The sequence below is a fragment of the Salmo salar genome, chromosome ssa17 (genome assembly GCF_905237065.1).
Source record: "Salmo salar chromosome ssa17, Ssal_v3.1, whole genome shotgun sequence".
Taxonomy (NCBI): domain Eukaryota; kingdom Metazoa; phylum Chordata; class Actinopteri; order Salmoniformes; family Salmonidae; genus Salmo; species Salmo salar.
Window position 1 is genome coordinate 26,122,653 of NC_059458.1, and position 12,834 is coordinate 26,135,486.

General features: G+C 44.8%; 1 protein-coding gene across 3 annotated transcripts in view; it reads left to right on the forward strand.

Annotated features, from left to right (window-relative positions):
- LOC106575727 (prolactin receptor) overlaps nt 1–11,072 on the forward strand; it is a 49,597-nt gene extending 38,525 nt beyond the window's left edge. For 2 of the 3 annotated variants that reach the window (XM_045699215.1, XM_045699217.1), the window contains exons 4-9: nt 1,256–1,425; nt 4,023–4,201; nt 4,875–5,028; nt 5,169–5,256; nt 5,511–5,580; nt 6,945–11,072. In XM_045699215.1, coding sequence (XP_045555171.1) covers nt 1,256–1,425; nt 4,023–4,201; nt 4,875–5,028; nt 5,169–5,256; nt 5,511–5,580; nt 6,945–7,670 — 1,387 coding nt within the window. In that variant the 3' untranslated portion in view covers nt 7,671–11,072. The remainder of the gene's footprint in view (nt 1–1,255; nt 1,426–4,022; nt 4,202–4,874; nt 5,029–5,168; nt 5,257–5,510; nt 5,581–6,944) is intronic. The other variant, XM_045699216.1, reaches the window with a different exon arrangement.
- Nucleotides 11,073–12,834: the final 1,762 nt, after the last annotated feature.

Consider the following 12,834-nt stretch of genomic DNA (forward strand, 5'->3'; position numbering starts at 1 on the left):
GAGAGTCCTTTTAGGTGCCTTTTGGCAAACTCCAAGCGGGCTGTCATGTGCCTTTTACTGTGGAGTGACTTCCGTCTGGCCACTCTACCATAAAGGCCTGATTGGTGGAGTGCTGCAGAGATGGTTGTCCTTCTGGAAGGTTCTCCCATCTCCACAGAGGAACTCTGGAGCTCTTTCAGAGTAACCATTGTATTCTTGGTCACCTCCCAGACCAAGGCCCTTCTCACCCGATTGCCCTGTTTGGCTGGGTGGCCAGCTATAGGAAAAGTCTTTGTGGTTCCATACTTCTTCGATTTCAGAACAATGGAGGCCACTGTGTTCTTGGGGACCTTCATTGCTGCAGAAATGTTTTGGTACCCTTCCCCAGATCTGTGCCTCGACGCAATCCTGTCTCGAAGCTCTACAGACAATTCCTTAGACATCATGGCTTTTACTCTGACATGCACTGGCAACTGTGGGACCTTATATAGACAGGTGTGTGCCTTTCCAAATCATGTCCAATCAATTGAATTTACCACAAGTGGACTCCAATCAAGTTGTAGAAACATCTCAAGGACGATCAATGGAAACAGGATGCACCTGAGCTCAATTTCGAGTCTCGTAGCAAAGGGTCTGAATACTTATGTAAATAAGGTATTTCTGTTTTGTTATTTATGAATGTGCAAAAATTTCAACAAACCTTTTTTCGATTTGTGATTATGGTGTATTGTGTGTAGATTGTTGAGGGATTTTTTGTATTTAATCAATTTTAGAATAAGGCTGTAACGTAACAAAATGTGGAAAAAGACAAGGGGTCTGAATACTTCCGAAGGCACTCTATATACACACAGCATGTACTATATGCTGTATATATACACACCATGTACTATATACTGTATATGTACCCACCATGTACTATATAATGTATATATACACACCATGTACTATATACTGTATATGTAAACACCATGTACTATATGCTGTATATGTACTACATGTACTCCACACCATGTACGATATACTGTATATATACACAGTACACACCTTGTACTCTCCTTGTTGCAGGATTGGTAGAGGATAAAATCCTGTATTCATTAAAAAACGCCTTGAAATACTCTAAGATTAATTTTTCATTTCAAGGCTTTTTTTCCCAATATATGCAGGTATTTTTGTTCTATCACATCGTGTAGTAACAATGTACCCTAAGAGACCATCTTCATTAAAATAAATTAGTTGAATTTAATTGACCATATCATTCCTTTCTTGTTTGTCACAGAAAGGGGCCGAGGCGTGAGTGTCCAGACTATGTAACGGGCGGCCCCAACAGTTGTCACTTTGACAGCGGCCACACGTCCATCTGGACCATATACTGCCTGAACGTGATGGCCAGGACCTCCCACGGAGTGTTCAGCTCCAAGGACCACTGTCTGGACGTGGCTGATATAGGTACAGGGTGATATAAATCACTGTCTGGACGTGGCTGATATAGGTACAGGGTGATATAAATCACTGTCTGGGCGTGGCTGATATAGGTACAGGGTGATATAAATCACTGTCTGGACGTGGCTGATATAGGTACAGGGTGATATAAATCACTGTCTGGGTGTGGCTGATGATATAGGTACAGGGAGATATAAATCACTGTCTGGGTGTGGCTGATGATATAGGTACAGGGTGATATATACCACTGTCTGGATGTGGCTGATATAGGTACAGGGTGATATAAATCACTCTCTGGGTGTGGCTGATGATATAGGTACAGGGTGATATAAATTACTGTCTGGGTGTGGCTGATGATATAGGTACAGGGTGATATAAATCACTGTCTGGGTATGGCTGATGATATAGGTACAGGGTGATATAAATTACTGTCTGGGTGTGGCTGATGATATAGGTACAGGGAGATATAAATTACTGTCTGGATGTGGCTGATATAGGTACAGGGAGATATAAATCACTGTCTGGATGTGGCTGATATAGGTACAGGGTGATATAGAGCACTGTCTGGATGTGGATGATATAGGTACAGGGTGATATAGACCACTGTCTGGATGTGGCTGATATAGGTACAGGGTGATATAGACCACTTGTCTGGATGTGGATGATATAGGTACAGGGTGATATAGACCACTGTCTGGATGTGGATGATATAGGGACAGGGTGATATAGACCACTGTCTGGATGTGGATGATATAGGTACAGGGTGATATAGACCACTGTCTGGATGTGGATGATATAGGTACAGGGTGATATAGACCACTGTCTGGATGTGGCTGATATAGGTACAGGGTGATATAGACCACTGTCTGGATGTGGATGATATAGGTACAGGGTGATATAGACCACTGCCTGGATGTGGATGATATAGGTACAGGGTGATATAAACCAGTGGTTCCCAAACTGGGTCAAAATTGGGTAGTACATCATCAGTTCCTCTTATCATGATAGTCATTACATAACTTAGAGAGCTATTTATAACTTGTCAGAAATGTCCAGCTCAACTAGCCCATGTCAGCTAAAGTTTATTTATATATGTTTTTTAGCCCATAGATATTGTTGTACGTTTTTAGTCACTCAAATATAACATGAATATACATTAGACATGGCAAAATGTATAGAATTGCAATAAAATTAGCTTTAAAACTGCTAAATCTTCTTTGCACCACATGACAAAATGTGTAGAATTACAGAAACCTGCAAAATTCTCTCCACCAACAAGAAGGGTGTGAACAGTTTGTGTCATGAACAGTGCTTGTGCCCATAGAAATAGACATGGCACATGTGTGGGGGGGCACAGGCTGGAATGGGGGCCCCAAGTGGAAATCCTGCTCCCGAGATCAAAAACCATCTGGCTAGTGATTTCTCTTGCCCCCCCAAAAAAACACTTTTTGTAAAAGAAAACTGTAAAACCAGCAGCAATTCAGCTAAAATTGAGTTTAATTTAGGAAATCTGTTCCCAAGTATTCACACAAATAAAAAAAGAGAAATATGTGATGTTGTCTCAATGTAATCAAGGTATGAAATTACTGTTCTTTTCAAATACCATCTCTTTTGGGGCTTAGTTGTGGTCAATTTGCAGTGTACAAATTATTATCATTATTTTCCAGCCCCCCAACCATTCACTCCAACATGTCGTCCCGCAGCTGAATCTAGTTTCCTATCTAGTTGCCCTAGATAGTGTGCTACTTTTGACCAGAACCTAAGGGGAATAGGGTGCTATTTCAGTACACTATAGTATATGGAATAGGGTGCTATTTCAGTACACTATAGTATATGGAATAGGGTGCTATTTCAGCTCAACCTATGACTGTTGTCTTAACCCACTGTTGTGTCTGATATTTGTGATGTCTCTTCCTGTGTGTCTGGCGTCTGCCACGCCTCCTCTCCCTGTTTGTGTGACGTCAGCTCTTCCTCATTTCAACCCAGTCCAATGGGAGTTAGTCCCCTCCCAGCAGGGCACATCTGATCCCATCCCTTACTTCTCCATCAGTGAGTGCACTCTCAAAGCCGATGGAAAGAGCACCCTGATTTGTGTGTGTGTGTGTGTGTGTTTGTGTACACGTGCATGGGAATGTTCAATACTGTATGCGCATTGCAAACAGTCACCACTCATGTCTACATTGTGCTTCCGTATGCACAGAGAATAGTAACGCATGTGAAGGAAAATAGAAGGGTTACTCTCCAGGCTCTCGGCTTTTTCTCACGGTAACAATAGAGATGTGTCATTCAGAACCTATTCAGCTTCCCCTTCTTACTCTGAAACCCCTTCCAACTGGCCTTTCTCCATTTTCATTATAAAAGATAACCCCATTCACGTACCATTACCTCAGCATGTTGCTTGTTGTCCCTGTTGTCCCTCCACATCCTGTTTGCTGTTCATTGTGTATTCTCCCCCTGACTGCCAGCCTAGGCCTTTTCCTTTCACCATCCTCCCATCCCATTGTTTCTCTATTTACGTTCTAGCTCTTCTTCACTCCCTGTGAAGCATACAACCATAACAAGCCCACGCCTTGCAGTTTTCTTGTCTGTCTGTCTGTCTGCAGTGGAGACAGAGGCTCCGGTTAACTTGACCTACACCCTGTTGAACGAGACGGAGGAGGAAGCTGGCCGCACCGCCATGGTGTCCTGGGTTTACCCCAATCCCTCCCACATCCAGTACGGTTGGATCACCCTGGTCTTCGAGCTGCAGTACCGACGCATCGCCGAGCCCAACAACTGGAAGGTACAGAGAGAGAGAGAGAGAGAGAGAGAGAGAGAGAGAGAGAGAGGAGAGGGAGAGGGGGAAATAGAGAGAGAGAGGTAGAGGGGGAAAGAGAGACAGAGAGAGAGATGGAGAGAGATGGAGAGAGAGGAAGGGTTGTAGGTGCAGTGTTTATCAACACCATTTGAGGGTGTTAAGCGTGTGACGTGGGAAGCATGTCATGTCCATGATTGATTCTTTAAGAGGAAGATGTGCTTATTTCACAGTTAAACTGGGAGTTTGTCTGTTACCCACGTTACGACCGATGATCCTGCCTCTTTGTCAGATGAGAAAGAACAGAAACTAACAGAAACGCAGCAGCTCTCTATGGCTCCATGGTTTAGTCTGGCTGAACGGCGAAGGATCTTTTTTAAACAGTACCATATTATTTCAACAGTATCGGATTTTTTAAACTGTCACTTTAACCAGTATCATACTACTCTATCACCTTCTGTCACCTCTATCCTGTGTAGCTCAGTTGGTAGAGCATGGTGCTTGCAACGCCAGGGTTGTGGGTTTGATTCCCATGGGGGACCAGTATGAAAATGTATGCACTCATTACTGTAAATTGCTCTGGATAAGAGCATCTGCTAAATAATGTATGTGTACGGTAACTGCTACTGACAGCTCACTATCGCCCCCTGTGTGTCTGCAGGTGAAGGGCTTGCTGAGAGAGCCTTGGCTGGAGCTGCTGGATCTGCCGGTAGGAGAGTACATTGTCAGGGTGAGATGCCGTTCCCGCAACAACGGCCTCTGGAGCAAGTGGAGCACCCCTGTCCTACTCTGTGTCCCAGCCAAATCTACCCCTGGTAGGGACTCTTAACTGTCTGATGATTCAGTTACTGTCTGCACCTACCCACAGTCAACTCCTAATCTCAAGCACTGTTATATATGACCCATATGGAATGGAATGATATGGAATGATCTGTGCTGTCTTTGTCCCTTACAGATAATCTGTTGGCTCTGCTTTTGGTGACCGGTGTTGGGGTCATGTTGTTGCTAATCATCGGCTTTGGAATTATCCTACAGGGCAAGAGGTAGGGAAGCACACACACGTAAACAACTATGTAAACAACTTTGTAAACATCAAATACATGTTTGATTTCTTTCAAATACTTTTTATTCATCACATGAAGGACAGGTTTAGAGATAAATGTGTGCAGGAGTGATCTTGTATTGATATATAAACCCTTCTATATTAAACACACATGCTATATAGGCTGTAATATCATGAAATATAAATGTAGAAAGTGTATTGATGGTTCTCTCTGATCCCTGTCTTTCGGTGTAGGATAAAAGCATTCCTTCTGCCTCCAATTCCCAAACCACGCATCAGAGGCATCAATTCCCTGCTTCTGAAGGTAAATACACACACACATACACACACACACACACACACACACACACACACACACACACACACACACACACACACACACACACGCACTCTCTCACACACACACACACACACACACACACACACGCACTCTCTCACACACACACACACACACACACACACACACACACACACACACGCACTCTCTCTCACACACACACACACACACACACACACACACACACACACACACACACACACACACACACACACACACACACACACACACACCAGCCTGGTGACTTATAACTCATTGTTCACTCAAGCTTCACTGAGTCATTTGTTTTCTATTTTTTTCTATCCATCAATCCCCTTCCTGTCTTCTCTAACCCCTCCCCTTCCTATCTTCTTTATCACCTCCCCTTCCTATCTTCTCTATCCACTCCTTCTCTATTCCCTATCTTCTCTAACCCCTCCACTTCCTATCCCCTATCTTCTCTAACCCCTCCCCTTCCTATCTTCACTGTCCCCTCTCCTTCCTATGTTCTCTATCCCCTCCCCTTCCTAACTTCACTATTCCCTACCCTTCCTATGTTCTCTATCCCCTCCCCTTCCTATCTTCTCTGTCCCCTCCCCTTCCTATCTTCTCTGTCCCCTCCCCTTCCTATCTTCACTATCCCCTCCCCTTCCTATCTTCTCTGTCCCCTCCCCTTCCTATCTTCTCTGTCCCCTCCCCTTCCTATCTTCTCTGTCCCCTCCCCTTCCTATCTTCACTGTCCCCTCTCCTTCCTATGTTCTCTATCCCCTCCCCTTCCTAACTTCACTATCCCCTCCCCTTCCTATCTTCTCTATTCCCTCCCCTTCCTATCTTCTCTGTCCCCTCCCCTTCCTATCTTCTCTATCCCATCCCCTTCCTATCTTCACTATCCCCTCCCCTTCCTGTTCTCTATCCCCTCCCCTTCCTATCTTCTCTGTCCCCTCCCCTTCCTATCTTCACTATCCCCTCCCCTTCCTATGTTCTCTATCCCCTCCCCTTCCTATCTTCTCTAACCCCTCCCCTTCCTGTATTCTCTGTTCCCTCCCCTTCCTATCTTCTCTCCCCCCTCCTATCTTCTCTAATCCCTCCCCTTCCTATCTTCTCTGTCCCCTCCCCTTCCTATCTTCTCTAACCCCTCCCCTTCCTATCTTCTCTAACCCTTCCCCTTCCTATCTTCTCTAATCCCTCCCCTTCCTATCTTCTCTATCCCCTTCCCTTCCTATCTTCTCTAACCCCTCCCCTTCCTGTCTTCTCTGTCCCCTCCCTTCCTATCTTCTCTAAACATTCCTCTTCCCATCTTCTCTATCCCCTCACCTTCCTTTCTCTTTTTCTCCTCCCTCCTTCTCTCTCAGAAGGGGGGCTTCGATGAGATCAACCGTCATTTCATCTCCTTCCATGGCTATAAGCCCCCAAGCTACAGTGAGGAGGAGGTCTGGGACCCTGTCAGCATGGACAACAACCAGTCTCTCCAGGCTCCCCTGGGGAGCCTAGCAGTCCGGAAGGAGGATTATGATATGGCCATCCACAGCCAACTACTGGTCCAGACCACCTCCAGCCACGCCCCTTATACCCCAGTCCCCGCCTCTTATACCCCAGTCCCCGCCCCTTACTGCCAGGCTTCAGTGGAAGCCTTCCCGACCGCGTGGGAATGGCCAACAGAAAACCCCGACCAGCCGGAGCTTCTGGTCTTCCCGGGCACTGACTACAGCATGATGGTGGATCCCACCCCCGTCCCGCCTCCAGACCAGCAGGCCCCGCCCCCATCATCCACCCAGGACTTCTACACGTGCGTGAACGTGCTGGGTGACAACGGACAAGTGCATCTGGTGCCCTGCCTGCCCAACCACCTGAAACACAGCCCCTACGTACAGCTGGAGGAGGAGCTAGAGGAAGGAGGGCTGGAGAAGAGCAGCCAGTTAGATGACTACCTGGCTAAGAAGATGGAGGCAGTAGCCAACGGCAGTGCTCCGGGAGAGACAGTGGTAGAGACAGAGGTGGAGACAGAGAGTGTGGAGCATAGTGAAGTGGCTGTGCCTTTATTGCCTGGAACCACTGGCACACAGGGCAACCGGGTGTGACCAGTTACCCCACACACACACACACACACACACACACACACACACACACACACACACACACACACACACACACACACACACACACACACACACACACACACACACACACACACACACACACACACACACAGCAACAGGAATTACTCCAGGCTAAAATGAGGATGTTAACTCATGGATGGACCTTTGAATATACCTACTTAATATACGAACATAATATGTTTTTGTGAGTGCACCGGCCTGGGACATGAGTCCTCTTTGTCTACCCCCCCCCCTTGCCTGCCAAATGACAGTGACACTGCTGGACAGACACTGCTGCCACCTCTGTTAACCGCTGATATGGCAGGGACAACGTTCTGACTACATTCTCTCTGCGGGGAATCAGAGATGCAGCAGGTTTTCTTTCAGAGCAGAGCCGAGGTCGGGATACAAGATGGATTCCTTTTGACGCAGAAAATCTGACAAGATGAAAGAAACATAAACTTGCAAAGTGTCTTGAACAATAACAATAGATTCTCCGTAGAACTACAACTGTTGTTGTGTGGACTGAGTCACTGAAAGGTTAATATACTCACCTGTTCTTCGGTCCAGTCTTGTTAGAAAATAATGCCTGTGAACTCTCTTGTTGTTGGATGTAGAATTAATGACCAATCACTCTGTGAAAGACCCTTCCATTTTTTAACAATCATGTTTTAGGGCTCTGTGAACTGATTTAACTGGATTTAGGTGAAAAGTTTGACGAATGCAAGAATACCAGTTGTACCTCACTGATACCAATCATAGCCGTTCTGAGGCCCTGGCAGAAGTTAGCATGCATTTAGAGAACAGTGGAGCACACCAAAGATCTGAACAGCCAGACCAAGAGAGCAGTACACTTCTTCAAATATAAATGCATTTTTAGAGAGAAATGATTGTAATTATTAGAATGAATGAATTACAGAGGAAATACTTTAATATATCAAATGCACTATTGACGAGAAATATAATGAGGCAATGTTCTAATAATAATAATGATAACAGTAAAGTACACTTATAAAGTGAACTGTCTGGGTTCAGTCCATGAACTAAATCACAGATTTAACTGTATGCTTCATACTCAGGAAGTCAACCAAGCATAGCACAGTAGTAGCACAGTAGGAAGTCAACCCAGTAAAGTTGCAATCTACTTTCAGTCCCGTGAGACTGCACAAACACGCGTACACTCAAAACTTGTTTTCCTTTTCTTGAATTTTTGGTCAGAAATGAAACTACAGATTGCACTGTATTCAAAACAAGTGATGGTCATTTTTCGTAAGATCTATAATTGTCAGTCTGAAAAACAGCCTTCACTATGCAGTGCTACATGTGCTCTGACTATTAACTACATGCTGGATTTGAAAGCACTTATTTTACAAGAACATAACACATGCAGCTCTCTCAGGGGAGAAAAGAGAGGAGGCTAAAGAAAAGAGCACTGTGATCATTTTATTGATTTTTACTTAGAAAAGATTTTTACTTCTGAAGGTGACCGATATTACAACAAGGACAAACAATGGTTAAAGCGTCTAATGATGTGTATAGGAACAAGACATTTTCACCACACCCACATACTTGAGTAGATGTGTTTTTCACAGTGATTTCTTCATAAAATCTTCTTTGACAAGCTGTCCTGGTGAATAGGAGGGCATGTATGATATTTAGAAAATGGAGGCTTTTTTAATGACAAAAGTAAGACGCTCCCAGTTGCTAGCAAGATGACCTTGAAGGTGTGTAGATGGCAGTCTAATATCTACAGAGGATTTTTACACTAAATATATGCATTGTTTTTTGAAAGAAACATGGAGAAACAAATAATATGCATCGCCTGTGAAATAAACCTAAAGTCTCAGGGCATTTGAAATGTCGGGGTACAGTTTAATGACATCGGAAGCAGTTCATTAGCCATTTAACAAAAAAGTTGGGAATTTTCTTGGTTACCAGCCGTCACACTGGATAACAATGATAACACACACAGTAAGATATGATGCAACGAGTAGCTTAAATACTTTGTACTAAAACACTGTGTTCCTATTACACTGGCCCTATGGATGGACCTTGGTTAGTCTGTTACACTGGCCCTATGGATGGACCTTGGTTAGTCTGTTACACTGGCCCTATGGATGGACCTTGGTTAGTCTGTTACACTGGCCCTATGGATGGACCTTGGTTAGTCTGTTACACTGGCCCTATGGATGGACCTTGGTTAGTCTGTTACACTGGCCCTATGGATGGACCTTGGTTAGTCTGTTACACTGGCCCTATGGATGGACCTTGGTTAGTCTGTTACACTGGCCCTATGGATGGACCTTGGTTAGTCTATTACACTGGCCCTGTGGATGGACCTTGGTCAGTCTGTTACACTGGCCCTATGGATGGACCTTGGTTAGTCTGTTACACTGGCCCTATGGATGGACCTTGGTCAGTCTGTTACACTGGCCCTATGGATGGACCTTGGTTAGTCTGTTACACTGGCCCTATGGATGGACCTTGGTTAGTCTGTTACACTGGCCCTGTGGATGGACCTTGGTTAGTCTGTTACACTGGCCCTGTGGATGGACCTTGGTTAGTCTGTTACACTGGCCCTATGGATGGACCTTGGTTAGTCTGTTACACTGGCCCTATGGATGGACCTTGGTTAGTCTGTTACACTGGCCCTATGGATGGACCTTGGTTAGTCTGTTACACTGGCCCTATGGATGGACCTTGGTTAGTCTGTTACACTGGCCCTGTGGATGGACCTTGGTTAGTCTGTTACACTGGCCCTGTGGATGGACCTTGGTTAGTCTGTTACACTGGCCCTATGGATGGACCTTGGTTAGTCTGTTACACTGGCCCTATGGATGGACCTTGGTCAGTCTGTTACACTGGCCCTGTGGATGGACCTTGGTCAGTCTGTTTGACGTGTTGGTACATTTTTAAGGTTTAAATGACTGATGTTTTTAGTTTTTAATGTCTCTCTCTCTCGGTTTTTTCTCCCCCCCTCTCTATGAAGTCAGGTGGTTTCTCTGCCATCAGTAGTCCTGTGCAGAGCTTTTCTCTGTGTTGTCATATTGTTCTGTTCACTGTTGTACTCTGCTGTGCCGCTTCAAGTTTGTGCCTTGACTTGACTGTGTGGAACTCTCCTGTCCTTATAAGTGCTCACACTGGTAGACTGAAATTATATATTTTTCTAAAGAGACAGACACACACACACACACGCGATAACACAGACAACAGCGGTATTTGTAAAGGCCATATAGGACACGTAGAAACAGTCAGGTCAAATTGTTTCTGTTCTGTACATTGGATACGGTGGGGTGGGTGAGTTATGTTGTTTGTTTTGGAAGCTATGTCCCCTGCAAGATCTTTCCCATGCAGTGAATAAAGCCTACTGCTGACCTGTCTCTACTTCAGCCTCGTCCATTCTCCTGAACACTCTCACACACGGACACACCACTACCTCTGATCGACTCTGGCAGGAATTCCCTAGCAGCGAGTGTTGCACTTCAGTGAGTGCACTGAAAGCTAAAATAACCATCATCTATCACAGCTGGGATTCAAATATTTAAAGGGCAGATGCGATTCCACGTCATTATCCAATGAAAATGTCAGTGAAATGCCAACCTGTCGACAGAAAACTGTATGTGTGTCTGTGTGTCTCTCTGTATTTGTGTGTGTGTGTGTGTGTGTGTGTGTGTGTGTGTGTGTGTGTGTGTGTGTGTGTGTGTGTGTGTGTGTGTGTGTGTGTGTGTGTGTGTATACCACCCCTACCTTGTCCCAACAGAACTGAACGGCTCAAATGCTTTAAGAAGGAAAGAAATTCCACAAATTAACTTTTTTAACAAGGCACACCTGTTAAATGAAATACATTCCAGGTGACTAACTCATGAAGCTGGTTGAGAGAATGCCAAGAGTGTGCAAAGCTGTCATCAAGGCAAAGGGTGGCTACTTTGTAGAATCTCAAATATATTTGGATTTGTTTAACACTTTTTTGGTTACTACATAATTCCATATGTGTTATTTCATAGTTTTGATGTCTATTATTCTACAATGTAGAAAATAGTAAAAATAAAGAAAAACCCTTGAATGAGTAGTTGTGTCCAAACTTTTGACTGGTACTGTATGTGTGTGTCTTGGTGTGTGTTAGTGTCTCTGTGTGTGTGTTTCTGTGTGTATCTCTCTGTGTGTGTGTGTGTGTGTGTGTGTGTGTGTGTGTGTGTGTGTGTGTGTGTGTGTGTGTGTGTGTGTGTGTGTGTGTGTGTGTGTGTGTGTGTGTGTGTGTGTGTGCGTGTCTTTGTGAGTGTCTCAGTGTGTGTGTGTCTATGTGTGTGTCTATGTGTGTGTCTATGTGTGTGTCTATGTGTGTGTCTATATGTGTCTATATGTGTGTCTATATATGTGTCAGTGTGTGTCTCAGTGTGTGTGTGTGTGTGTGTGTGTGTCTTTGTGAGTGTCTCAGTGTGTGTGTGTCTATGTGTGTGTCTATGTGTGTGTCTATATGTGTGTCTATATGTGTCTCAGTGTGTGTCTCAGTGTGTGTCTCGGTGTGTGTCTCGGTGTGTGTCTCTGTGTTTGTTTCTGTGTTTGTGTCTCTGTGTGTGTGTCTCTGTGTGTGTCTCTGTGTGTGTGTCTCTGTGTGTTTCTGTGTGTGTGTGTGTGTGTGTGTGTCTCTGTGAATGTGTCTCTGTGTGCGTCTGTGTATGTGTCTCAGTGTGTGTCTCGGTATGTGTCTCTGTGTGTGTGTCTCTGTGTGTGTGTCTCTGTGTGTGTGTCTATGTGTGTGTGTTTCTATGTGTGTCTCTGTGTGTCTCAGTGTGTGGCTCTGTGTGTGTCTCTGTGTGTCCTTAGGTAGGTGTGAGAGCCTGACCCAGTGACTAGCCTGCATTCTCTCTCTATATATATATATATTATATATTTAGAGCCAGACACATTGTCAGCTGGAGATAACACAGACTGCAGACCCCTAGATAGAATGACAATCACAAAAACACATACACACACACACACACACACACACACACACACACACACACACACACACACACACACACACACACACACACACACACACACACACACACACACACACACACACACACACACATACACATACACATGCACACATACACAGACAAATAATAACAGGTTTATAAGACTAATCGGACGTGCA